The sequence below is a fragment of the Carassius auratus genome, chromosome 25, assembly GCF_003368295.1.
Source record: "Carassius auratus strain Wakin chromosome 25, ASM336829v1, whole genome shotgun sequence".
In the NCBI taxonomy this organism is placed as follows: Eukaryota; Metazoa; Chordata; class Actinopteri; order Cypriniformes; family Cyprinidae; genus Carassius; species Carassius auratus.
In genome coordinates, this window is record NC_039267.1 from 22,949,279 (window position 1) to 22,963,276 (window position 13,998).

General features: G+C 38.8%; 1 protein-coding gene across 4 annotated transcripts in view; it reads right to left on the reverse strand.

Annotated features, from left to right (window-relative positions):
- Nucleotides 1-2,222: 2,222 nt before the first annotated feature.
- The window catches only part of pamr1b (peptidase domain containing associated with muscle regeneration 1b), a 121,010-nt gene continuing 109,234 nt past the window's right edge, over nucleotides 2,223-13,998 (reverse strand). For all 4 annotated transcript variants that reach the window (XM_026203180.1, XM_026203178.1, XM_026203179.1 and 1 more), the window contains 5 exons: nucleotides 11,902-12,087; nucleotides 9,141-9,207; nucleotides 7,577-7,809; nucleotides 6,650-6,993; nucleotides 2,223-2,918 (listed from right to left, as the gene is read on the reverse strand). In XM_026203180.1, coding sequence (XP_026058965.1) covers nucleotides 2,364-2,918; nucleotides 6,650-6,993; nucleotides 7,577-7,809; nucleotides 9,141-9,207; nucleotides 11,902-12,087 — 1,385 coding nt within the window. In that variant the 3' untranslated portion in view covers nucleotides 2,223-2,363. The remainder of the gene's footprint in view (nucleotides 2,919-6,649; nucleotides 6,994-7,576; nucleotides 7,810-9,140; nucleotides 9,208-11,901; nucleotides 12,088-13,998) is intronic.

Consider the following 13,998-nt stretch of genomic DNA (forward strand, 5'->3'; position numbering starts at 1 on the left):
GGTTGAGTTGACCTTTTGCTTTAAACAAATGGTTATCGTCATGGTGTAAAGAACAGAAGCTAATCTTTGTTAATAATTGGAATCTGAGTGTCCTAAGCTTTTTCATGCTGATGGCTTGCACCCCAGCAGAGTCACAGCGGAATTCCTCTCGGACAACATCTCCAGGACGCTACGCTCCATATAACTAGTAAGCCAATTCTCAAATAACTGCTAATATGGCTTTTGTTCTACCTGCTTAAATGATAGACTTACTTGTTTTTTCCGGCCTATAAAGACTATGTCTGTTCCCCCGAATAGTGAGGTCAAAATATTATTTTAATGCAGGATCTAGAAAAAAAAAACAGATCGTTATTTAACCATGAAAATGCTAAATAAATGAACAAAAAACATTTAGAAAAAGCTTGGGCTCCCAAACATTAGATCACTCACACCCAAATAATTTATTGAAAATTTAATTATCACATTTTAATTATCATAGTTTTGATGAACTCTGCTTGACATTACACACAAAATTACACACTAAATGTTGTAGTATTTTATTAGTTTTAATTAATTTTGTCACTGCAGTCCATATCCATGAGTTATGAGTTAGCTGAGTTACCCAAATAAGAAAGTAATGAAAAATACAGGACCATCTTAATAAATTAGAATGTCATGGAAAAAAATTTTTATTTCAGTGATTCATCTTAAATTGTGAAACTCTTGTATTAAATAAATTAACAGACTGAAGTAGTTTAAGTCTTTGGTTCTTTTAATTGTGATGATTTTGGCTCACATTTAACAAAAACCCAATCTCAACAAATCAGCTAATCAACTCAAAACACCAGCAAAGGTTTCCTGAGCCTTCAAAATTGTCTCTCAGTTGGTTCACTAAGCTACACAGATCTGACAGTTGTCCAGAAGACAATCATTGACACCCTTCATAAGCCACAAACATTAATTTCCAAAGAAGCTGGCTGTTCACAGAGTGCTGTATCCAAGCATGTTAACATGAAGTTGAGAGGAAGGAACAACCGAGAGAACCATAGCCTTATGAGGATTGTCAAGCAAAACCGATTCAAGAATTTGAATTTGAGTGAACTTCACAAGGAATGAACTGAGGCTGGGGTCAAGGCATCAAGAGCCACCTCACACAGACGTGTCAAGGAATTTGCTAAACCACAGACAATGTCAGAGGCGTCTTACCTGAGCTAAGGAGAAGAAGAACTGGACTGTTGCCCAGTAGTCCAAAGTCCTCTTTTCAGATGAGAGCAAGTTTTGTATTTCATTCGGAAACCAAGGCCCTAGAGTCTGGAGGTGTTGGTCCATTGTGTTTTTTGAAAACCAAAGTCACTGCACCCATTTACCAAGAAATGTTGAAGATACTGATTTCATTTTCCAGCAGGATCTGGCACCTGCTTATGCTGCTAAAAGCACCAAAAGTTGGTTAAATGACCATGGTGTTGGTGTGCTTGACTGGCCAGCAAACTCACCAGACCTGAACCCCATATGAATCTGTGAGGTATTGTCAAGAGGAAAATGAGAAACAAGAGACCAAAAAAATGCAGATGAGCTGAAGGCCACTGTAAAAGAAATCCGACAACCTCAGCAGTGCCACAGACTGATCACCTCCATGCCATGCCAAATTGAGGCAATAATCAAAGCAAAAAGAGCCCATACCAAGTATTGAGTACATGTACAGTAAATTAACATTCTGCACTTTCCAGAAGGCCAACAATTCACACATACAAAAAAACAAACAAAACAAATAAACATTAGGATTGGTCTTATGAAGTATTCTAATTAGTTGAGATTAATTAGTGTTTTTTAGTTCAATGTGAGCCAAAATCATCACAATTAAAAGAACCAAAGACTTAAACTACTTCAGTCTATTTGCATTGAAATTATTTAATAAACGAGTTTCACAATTTGAGTTGAATTAAATAAATAAACTTTTCCAGAACATTCTAGTTTATTTAGAAGCACCTGTATTTGTGAAAACGTACATATTTTATACATCTTTCAATAGTGCTTATAGTGGTAAATGCAACATTACAATGTATGTACAATTTTAAGATTTATAGTCAAAGCAAATATCACCTGAGAAACTGAAGACCAACTTGAATGTAAGAAATTACTTAGTGTTGGTGTTTTAAGACTCTTTCCTAGAACATTGAAATAATGTTTTAGGACTATGTTTTTTTAGGACTATTTCCCTTATAATGGTTACAATAAGGTTTCAATTAAGTCCATGTCTTATATATGTGCACTGCATAGTCCAGTGTATTTAAGCCTATACATTAATGCAGTATTATAATGGATAGAAGAAAATGTATTACATGAAATAAATGAGACAGAGATAAGATGTAATATTGTACGTCAGCCTATGTCATATTTTCCTCTATAAAGTTGACAAAATTAGCAACATGAGTGTACACGGTGTAAAGTTCTGGATTGCAGTTTAAAGAATCATATCCAAAACTGACCAACCCTAAAAGTTTCCACTCCTGTGAGCCCTGTCCATGTGGAGGTGTCAGATGGGATTCTGTGGAGACAGGAGGCAAAATAAGAATCCCTCCGGTGTCAGCTGGGCAAATGTTTGACTTTTCTGCGCCAGAACCCTGTTGCCCACACAGCATGTTTTCAGAAACACTGATAGGAACACCATTACTGGCATATTCCTGCTCACACTGAACAACATCCCCCAGAATCACTCGGCCCACACGTGCTTTCTCAGCATCTCCAGCCTTCTGGTCAGGTACGAGGGACCAGCCTGTCACCATTCTTTGTCTGGAGTCTTCTATTGTATCATGAGCATCTGGTAGGCAGATCGGTAGCACATATTCTCCAATACGAGCCTTGTCCAAGAGCTTCAATACAGCCACATCTGAATCCAGCACCAGGGGATCATAGTTTGGATGTAGAGTGATGGAGGATACCTGACCAATCAGAGATGAGATGTGAAATGAATAGAAGGATATAGAAAAACATGTATATAAATATGCTGTAGTGGTCAAAACTTGGGCACACATTATTAAAATGTATGCTTTCCAGGAACTTAAAAAAACTCTGCATGTAAATATTTCACATAAAAGTTGAATAGATATTTATATACAGATATTCAATAAACATTCATCTCTTGGGTTTCATAAAATAAAGTTTGTTTGGAATGACGCGTTGCGCCACATCTTTAAAATTCTAACACATTATACATACACATTATAACTAATCAACGATGCAGGGAAACACCCAGATTTATATGCAACCAACCATTGATTCTTCAAAGACAACATGAGGAAGTCATAAACGTGGGGGAAGATCGCGTTTGTCAGGTAAGAATGTCTCATTTTTGATCTGAGGTAAAATGTTCAGTTTAGCTTCTTTGTGTTTATTGAGCAAACAAATCTACAGCATTAGAAATGTTGAAATTGCTTATAATAATACAAAACAATTGATCAATGGCAATCTAGAATGCTAATGATAATCTAAACTACATTATAACACAGATTCTTTTAATTAATGAATGTTCAAAACTCAGGAATTATCAATTAAAATAATATATCTAAAATAATAATAATAAATGAATTAAAACTCATCATCTTGCTGCTCAGAACATGATTGGATATTGAGCTCCAGCGTATAGAATGTGCGCGTCCGGTGTGCGATACCTCGAGTTGGCCTACATGTGGCGTGACACAGCACTTCTCATCCGGTGTGCGACCATCTTTAGAAGATGTTTTATGCCAATACCCCAAAAGATTGCAAAGATAACACTTAACATTTTTCTGTCAATTTTTACAGAACTGTTTGTCATTACTTTCCCTTTAAACTATTACACAATAACAGTTAATGTAGGTATATATTCTAATAATTTTTGTTTTGAAAATTATGGAAATATGGTGCAATTTTTACAGCATGTTTACAGTATAAATGCTGCATTTTATGACAAAATTAAAATCCTCTCATAGGGGAACACTATGGCATCTAAAAAGACTGGTCTCATTGTGGTTTTAGGCCAAACTATTCAGATGTTAAAATATCTGAAAAAAATATCTATTACTCTATGGTTTGACCAGTAGGTGATATTGAGTCCAACTGCTCGGGTACTACACTTTTTCGACGTTTTAAGTATAAACAAGTCAAAAACAAGAGGGGGACAAATCTGGCAGGCACTAAGACAAACATACTGTTTTAATGTCTTATGCTTCTCAAATAAATGTAATGTTTTTCAAAGTGTATTTAGAAATGTTTACTAGAAAACAAATCTAAAAAAATAATTTAAAATTCGTAAAAAAAAAACATTTTAAACAATAAAATACTTATGATAAGCAGACTTTCATTTTTGCTCGACCACTTGTGTTTTCATTTGTTTTATCATAGTTTTAACTGCTGGATGGCGGTGCATACTCTCCAGTCTTTGCAATTTTGCAGTATTTTTCCTGCTTATCTCGGGTCTGTTTGTACTGAACAGCTTTTCCTTGACATCTTACACCCGACAGGAGATTTTGGATATTGGTGTGCACTTTTCCAACAGTTTTCTGGTCCACCAAGACCAGAAGCGGCTCAGCTAACCTAGAGTTTCTCATGATTAAGTGTTAGAGTGACCATATGCACCGTTCATACGGGACACGTCCCAGCCAGAATTTTAATAATGCCTTAAACATCCAGAGCAGCTTGACCAATAACATGCAGGTATTGTACATAGTTGACCAATCGTGGGGCTGCGTGTGAGAAGGTGAGATCTAGAGGGAACAAACAAAGCTATGGAAATATGCGCACGTGTTTGTTCGTTCGATTGACTTGAAGCGTCGCTGCGCACAAATCCAAAAATAAACAAAAACAAAGTGTGCCACAATCCTTCATGTCAAACGAACGAACAAACACGTAAAAGCGATTCAAAAGCATTAGGAGCCGTCTGCTCTGCTCTTTATAGCTCTCATGAATGTATCACAACGATCAACCTGCACAGTACAAATAGCCAAAACCTGGATATTTTAGGCATTATTAAAATCCTGGCTGGGACGTGTCCCGTATGAACGGCGCATATGGTCACCCTATTAAGTGTAGACCTTTTTATCTGCCACGGGAGTTCACATCCACCATTATAACTGCAGTCTTTATTACACCAGATGATAATGCTAAGCTTGCTATGAGCTAATTGAATGCGGCCATTAGTAAACAATTGCATCAGTATGTTTCCTTCCACACTAAGGGAGACGAAACTTTGGATCATGTTCATACAAATATAGATTCAACTTACATCATGACCCACCTCCCCCACCTCGGACAGTCTGATCATCTTTTTTTGTTTCTCACCCCTAAGTATTGACCCCTCATCAACCGTGTAAAGCCATCAGTGAGGACCATCAAAGTGTGGCCAACTGGAGCAGACTCTTTACTTCAGGACAGATTTCAACACACTGACTAGAGTATGTTTGCTACTTAGGCTCCCTATGGCTCTTACACGGACATTGATATCTATACCTCCTCTGTACTGCATTACATCAACACCACAACATACCCTAACCAGAAGCCATGGATGAACAAGGAGATCGGGCTCCTAACAACATCTAGGCAACATTGCCTTCATGCTCAGGTCTACAGCAAATCCAGGGCTAACCAGGAAGGGCCTTCAGGAATGCCAAGTACTTCTACAAGTTTAAGGTAGAGGAACACTTTTCCAACTCTGACCCCCATCGCATGTGTTAGGCCATCCAAGTCATCAGTGACTACAAGCCATGCAGCTCCACTCCAACAGTCACAAACGTCTCCTTCCCTAACAAGCTATATGTGCTGAGCCCATTCCTCTACTCCCTCTACATCCACGACTGCAAGCCTGTGCATCGATCCAACTCTATCATCGAGTTTGCAGATGACACCGCGGTGATTGGCCTCATCAGAAACAACGATGACACCTACATGATGGAGGTTCAGCACCTGGCCGCATGGTGACAACAACCTGCTCCTTAACACCAGTAAGACAATGGAACTCATTATGGACTTCGGGAAGAAGAAAAGAAGCACGCATGACTCCATCCACATTTACGTGATGGTTGTTGAACGTGTTTCCAGCTTCAAGTTCCTGGGAACCACCATCTTGGAGGATCTGTCCTGGACCACAAACACCTCCCGCCAGGTCAAGAAGGCTCATTAGAGTACCCAGTTGTCTTCAGCCATCCTGGTGAACTTCTACTGGTGGGCGATCGAGAACATCCTGAACAACTGTTTCACAGTCTGGTATGGGAGCTGCTCAGTTGCTGAGCACAAGGCACTGCAGAGTGGGGTGAAAACCGCCCACGCAACACAGGGACAACACTTCCTGCTATTGAGGACATCAAGAGAAAACACTGTCTACGTCAAGCTCACAGCATTCTTGAGGACTCCTTTCATCCCTGACCATGGACTGTTTATCCTCCAGCCCTCTGGGAGGCGCTTCAGGAGCCTCCGGACAAGGACCAGCAGACTCAGGAACATTTTTTTCCCTACAGCTGTGCAATGACAATAAAGTTTAATCTAATATAATCTAATTGTAGGTCATTTTTAAAACTAATAAAAAAAAATATTTTAATAACTATTTTAATATTAAAAATTTTAAATGTACAAAGTAGTAATATTATAGAATGTGTAGGAGTGTCCAAACTTCTGACTATTAGTGTTCTTTCAAACTGACCCGTAAACGCTGCAGTCCCTTGGTCACTCTCAGATCACTGCGATACTGTTTGCCAAGCACTACCCTGATTTTGGCCGTGTCAAGTGGATACAATTTTCCCAGCTCTGTGACACAGTGGGCAGCTACAACCACACTTCGCTGGTTCACCAGGGCTCCGCTGCAAACAAGCTGCCAACCATCCATGTCACTTTCTTCTTCCATCAGTTCAGTGTTTGCTCCCATTGTCTTGGCCACACTTAACTTCCCTAGTTTGCTTGCAACAGGCAAACGGTAGATGGCAGCCAGCCAGGGCCAGTTAGTCTCAGAAGGGTTCTGAGGGTCAAAGTTTGTCAGCTTCCCACACACTGGCATGGAGAGGGAGAGAGAGAACAAAAATTAAAAGAATCAAAAGCAATGAATATTTTGATGATTTTATTACTTCCTCAAGCATTTGCTTGTGGTGATGCTCTGAAACATGTGTATGGATGTGATACTTTCCTTCTTTAAATCTTGCATTTAACAAGAGTATTTGGCCCACTTTCAGAGGCTCACCCTAAAATACTGGCAGATCACAAACACTTTGCAGATTACATAACTGCTGCTCAATGGTAGAGCTTTGCTTTAACAGTGCAATAGAGGTTGAGGGTTGGATTCCCAGGGAACACACATACTGGTGAAAAAATTGTAGATTGAACAAGGTCAACAATAAGTCAATTTGGATAAAAGCATCTGCGAAATGCATAAATGTGACTGTGCTGGCATTTAAAATGAAAAAAATGTGTTAAAAAATTAAATAGAAAAAATTTGTTAAATTGCTAATTTTCTTGCAAACCTCCATGATTTTTATCACATGAAATCCAAATTAAATTCTAACATTTAAATGATGAAATTGATCTCTTTAATAAAGACTCCATTGCTTTTTGTTTTGTCTGTCATGTGTGCCCTCACCAGGCGAACAAGAGACATGACGTCCACTCCACTTTCCCATCTTCAGACAGGTTCTGCGTGCACTTCCAAAGTGCTGGTAGTAAGGTGACATACACTCATACTCAATGTGTGTGTAGACATGATGAAACCCCTGTGGGAGCGGGGGCATGGTGAAAGGAGCATGGGTGGGCTGCACTTCCCATAAGAAATTGGTCACTGCAGAGGAAGAATAAAACTTATGCACAGGTGTTTTCCTGGAAACACACACACACACACACACAAACGAGACAAAACAAAGACATCAATTTAAACAAACATACATAATTAGTGAAACAAAGTTTACAGTTCACAAATTTACTTGAAAATTTTTCTTTGGAATGAATGGGAGAATTATAGTCACAGTATTTAATTAAATGGTTCAACTCTGCATATATGATATAGAGGGTTTTCATGACATATCATATCAATCCAGAAGTCATAGAACGTAAACAATGCCATTGAAAGGAATCGCAAATTTGGCTGATTATTGCTGCTGAAATTTGTAGCAATTCTGTACTAGTCGGTCGCATAGGTTAAAAACATTTCGAGTTCTGTCAAAAGTTAAAGAAAAGAGAGCAAAAAAAGTGATGAAAGAAGGCGTTTGTGGTTTAGAGAGGTACAGTTACAGCATCAGCTCATCAACCACATGCACATGTTTAACGTTAAATGCATTTTTACAAAAAGCTCATCCACCGCTTCCAGTGATTCGACGGGCAGCTGAATGGATTCAGGACACTTTGGCTCTTGAGCAACCTGCTGCTCAGGTGATTGACCTTGGCCACCAGCTGGTCCTGCTGCTGCTTAATGTGCTTCAGCAGGAGTACATAGTATCATAGAATAATTATGTTATAGGGAACATGCTTAAAGTCACTGCCGAAACAAGGCTTTGTTGTTGCAGAGTGCCAGACGAGCAGACAATTATTATTTTTGAAACCAGCGCAGCGCGGAAAAAAAGCTGTAACGTTACATACCAGCCAGTTCTGCAGCTCAAGACGCAGTAGTCCAGTGCGTCGGCTACACATTTCCAAGTTGTAAAATTTAAATAAAACAACTTATCTATAGCAAATGTAAACACCTCCATCAACGTAACGTCATTCCCGTATTGCCAAAGAGCTGCACGGACACACAAATCAGATCTGAACCGTTGGGATATACAGTCTGGACATCATTATGTTAGATCAGATTCCAATCGGATACAAAGATAATCCATAGTTAACATTTAAGCCATAGTCGACGCTTTATTTATACATGTGCTGTATCTGTACCTCTATCAACCACAAACGCCTTCTTTAATCACTTTTTTGCTCTCTTCTCTTTAACTTTTGACAGAACTCGAAATGTTTTTAACTTATGCGACTGATTAGTACAGACCAAAACAAAAAAAAAATTTCCAGCAGCAATAATCAGCCAAATTTGCAAGTCCTTTCAATGGCATTGTTTACATTCTGTGCCTCCAAGATGGCCGACTTCCAGATTGATGACGCGTCGTGAAAACCCTCTACAGTAACACTGCCATCAGGAATGACATAATGCAACTGTCTAATACCTGGATGGGATATGGGGATGTAGAACTCTCTGTTTGACCAGCACAGATACTTTGGGCTCTCGACAGGCTATAAATAAGAATGCAGACAATCTTAGTAAAACATCTTAGTTTTGAATTGATTTTTGAATTGATTATGATGAAAATGTTTATGTCAGTACAATATTTATGAAAATAGATGGTCAGATTTATATTTTTGGTTTAAGTATTCTGTATGAATGTATTGGGTTTCTTTTTTAACAGCAGCTGAAACAGCTGGAAGACATGAAAGAGTGGAGCATGCCTGCTCATTTCATACCCATAAGTATGGGGAGTGTCTGGCATGCAAGTAAATGAGTAACTGAGATGTTTCCTTAGTTTCCATTCCAACTCTGCTTAGATTCATTGAGCACTGACACAATGTAGTGACACTAGGTCCCTTTACAAAATGCCACAACCAGCTGAACTGTGTTACAAAGTTTGCCGTTGCAGATGCTGGAAAGATACTGTGGGCCTGGTAGCAATTATTCTGGACATCTTAATCCTCTCAATGTCCAGAATAATAAATACAAAATAAATTTACAGCTGTGAAAACCCTTAGTTTACACTATGGAAAATGCTCTTTTTCCATATAGGGAAAAAAACAATGGAAAAAAACTACTTTGAGGAGAGGACAGTATAGCTGCGTTTCCACTTTCCACTTTCCCCAGGAACTAGGGGACTTTGGGCTGGCACTCAGTAACCAAAAAAAAAGTGCCCTTCAGAAAGTCCCTTCTTGCACGGTAGTACTTTTTCAAAGGTCCGTAACTTTTGGGGATGGGACTTGGGCGCTAAACATGCTGATTGGTTGATTCTGATAATTTTCTAAATATTACTGTTATTGCATCATGAAATGTAGTTTTAAAAGTATTTCAGGCAAGAACTTAGTTATTTAAATCTCAAATCTGTGGTTTATTTATAAAGAGTATTTAAAAATGTGTTTTCGCTGATGATCAGCGCTCATGTATCTTCCTAGAGCAGTCTCACTCGGCTAGTCCTTCTGACATTTGCCGCTGGCTCTGATGTCTCTTTATGACGTGACATACAGCCAAGTATGGTGACCCATTCTCTGAATTCGTGCTCTGCATTTAACCCATCCAAAGTGCACACACACAGAGCAGTGAACAGCCATTTATGCTCCAGGCCCGGGAAGCAGTTGAGAGTTCGGTGCCTTGTTCAAGGACAAATCAGTCGTGGTATTGTTGGAAGAGAGAGTGCTGTATATTCATTCCCCCCACCTACAATTCCTGCCAGCCCGAGACTCGAACTCAAAATCTTTTGGATTATAAATCCAACCTTCTAACCATTAGACCACCACTTTCTTGTGATGTCTACCTCCAGCAGGATAAGGCAACATGTCACAGTTCAAATCATCACAGACTGGTTTCTCAAACATGACAGTAAATTCACTGTAATCAAATCGGCTCCACAGTGGAAAAGATCATAGATGTAAAGCCGACTAATCTGAAAAAAAAAAAAAAAAAAAATCTTTGAGAAATTTTTCCAGCACATTTGTTTAATCTGTGCCAAGGAAATGACATAATATTAACATACACATTTATAGCTGGTGTATTCGTGTGGCATTAGCATTACGCGAGGTTGTATTTTTCTGGACCTTTTTACAGAAAGTAAAAGTCTTTGTAATATTTACTGACAATGTAATAATTACTTTACCCCACCTCTCCATTAACAAAGAATCCCGTCCAAATAAAGATTAAGTGTAATGCTGCGTTCACACCAAACGCGAATAGAGTATCTGGTTTGAATTATTTCAATGTTAAGTCAATGTAAAGACGTGTTTACGTGCGTCTGGAGGTCTCGCATACTGAGGAATGAGGCGTTGAGCATGGCATGGTAAATGCAAATTTGCCTCATTTGCACATCTAGTTCGCATGAATGACGCAAATTGATGTGCCAATGACGCGATTTGACCATCTGGCGGGATACGCGTGTTATGTGTGAATGTTTTTTTTCTTCTGCATTTACGTGCTTTCACGAATTTGCGTCTGATGCCCGAGTTGAAAATTTTGAACTTTGGTGTCAATTCACCCCATGTTAACCAATCAGGAGCCTGCTTGCTGCTCTGGGGGCAGGCCCGCCCGGAGTCACTCATTCAACATGGAGGAACGACTGATATTGTCAGTGAGCAGTCACCTGGAGCCATATGACTCGAGTTCTTATTTCTATAGAGACATGAATAAAAAGGAAGAGCTTGGAAGAGTATGAGGAGATTGGGCAATCTGTTAAGTAGTAAATACACATTTCACTTTTGAGTCACGTAAACATTTATCGACCCGCTGCCTTTTTTTCGCTCTAGACGCACGAATGCATTAAAAATGTTCAAGTGGCAAACTAGACGCAGTAGACACGAATTTAACGCTCTGTTCGCGTTTGGTGTGAATGCAGCATAAGAATTTGCCAATGCACTGCCACCTTATGGCTGTTCCTGATAAAAGCCCTATTTTTTACATCAGCACCTACCATGATGTTTCTTAATTGTCATTTCTGATCCTGTAAATCAGGAAGCAAACTTGTTTAAAGGAATCACTACTATACACATCACTGTAAAAAACACCCTTCTCTGTTACACCGAGGTCCTGACTGCTCTGTTGTCCTAAAATAACTCGACATTTCTGTGCAAAGGGTAAAACTGCAGAGTAGAAATCATTTTATGGATGACTTTGCAACTGTTTCCTATCTCTTCAGTAAATTCAGTTCTATAAAGACTGCTGAAATCTGCTTCAACCTCTCATACAGATGGGCTGTGTGCCAGACCAGGTGCCATTAGGCTGACACGTCCTCTGTGCGCTGCCACTCAGAGCATAAGGCGGGTTACAGAAGAACTCCACTGTTTCTGGAAGGAGGTCAGGAACCAACTTATAGTAACCATTATACAATGGTGACAGTCGAAGACATGTTCTCCCTTCACCCTCTAAGAGAGAAAAAAAGAAAGTATGACAGCAGAAAGTAAAGGACAGAAAAAATGTAAACATCAAACATAATCAAAGTGTAGGATTAGATAAAAGGTTTATTGTCATATAGGGCACCCAAGACCACAGTGGCAGTACTCAAAACAGCTGTAAATAAGTTGTGACCTGTGCAAATTAGCTACTTTACAAATTAGCTAATAACGAGCTGGGAGGGACCTAAAGCCTCACACCTCCTGCCGTGAGGCCAAAGTCAAGCTGCGTTTCCACTGCCAGACCAGCGCTACTCTAAAACCCACTCTTTTTTGACGGTAAAAACCCACAATCATAAGTTGTTTCTGACACCTAGTGTTGTCTAAAAGTGAGTTCTGCTATTAAACTTGTTTGAAATGTCTTGAATGCTGATGTTAGTTGGTAGCTTGATAAGAAAACATTTAAAATGAGCAGCAGTGCCAACTGTCTCCTGACTCAGATAAACTCCACTTTTGTTCATGACCACTTCTTAAGCCCCAGTTGACTTTAGACCAAGGCATTTGATGGGCCAAAAATCTCTGGCCACTGGCCCTGAGTAGGCCCCGAGGGGGCACAGTCAAGCCCCAGTGACAGTGGAAACATGACTGGTGCTGGCATGCACTAGCATGCTCACCGTTGGCTCGACAGTGGAAACAGGGCTATTATTAGTCTCACGGTTCAGAGGTTACTGTTTGTCCAGTCAGAGGTTTAAACAAAAGCAAAAAATTATGGGTGCGCTGATTTAATCAGTAGCCACATCATTTTTAATGGACTGAATTTTTTTTTGTAAAATGTCTTTTGGGTAACACTTTAGAATACTGTTATATTGTTAATGAATCAATACACAAGAACAAATGACCAATGCACGATTAACATTCTTGTTACAGTAATAAAATATGTTTACAATTTAGTAAGTAATAATGCTGAGTTTTAGTAATAACTCAAGTGTTAACACATCCTTATTCTAAAGTGAAGATCACTGTAACCCACTAGTGATGACTGAATTGTTACCAAATCTAGCAAAATGAATTAGCTTCCATTACCTCAAAAGTTTACAAAGACTTAAGTAATAACTAAGGAGTTATCATGATCTTCACTTTAGAATACTGATCCAAATAATTAGTAATACCTTCTGAAGAATTTGGTAATATTTGAGTTATTACTAGTGGGGTACCATGACCTTCAATTTAGAATTAATTATACATTATGTATTATGCACATTAATTATGAACCTTTATTCAGTAGTTCTTAGTGGGGAGGTATGAAGAAAAAAAGTCGTTACTATTTAGCTAACAGTGAACTACCACATTCTAAAGTGCTAATATTGCATTACTCGTGTTCTTGTGAAGTTATTCATCAATAATGGAGCAGTATTCTTAAGTGTTACTATCTTTTGTTTTGAGAAATAAGAGAAGTAAGATGTAGCTTTTTATTAAGGATGTGAGTTGGGAAGAATTTATCAGTTCCAATTTATCTCAACAATTACAATTCCATAATGGTTTCTATTAATAACTATTGTAGTACCCTTTAAAGAATAAATATGTGCAAAAAATGAAATGCAACTCCAGTGCAAAAGAATCAGATAATTTCAATTAATTTTAAAATCAGACAACACTGGTTTTGTTGTTTGTTTTTGATTGACTAAAAGAACTGGCTCAGATTTGTTCCCTACTCTGATTGGGTTGTCTATTTAGTAAGGTACAAAGGGGCTAAAAGTGCACCAGGGTAAAAAGCCCATTTAACCTTTTTCTCCTTTATATATTCACTTGATGGCACCAAAATTCACCTCAACACTTTTCATAACAACTACGGATATGCACATGGTCCTGTGAAGTATGAAATTTTGTTCCACTGTATGTCCACACATGTAGCGGAATAACTGTAATGCTCGACTTGACTTCACT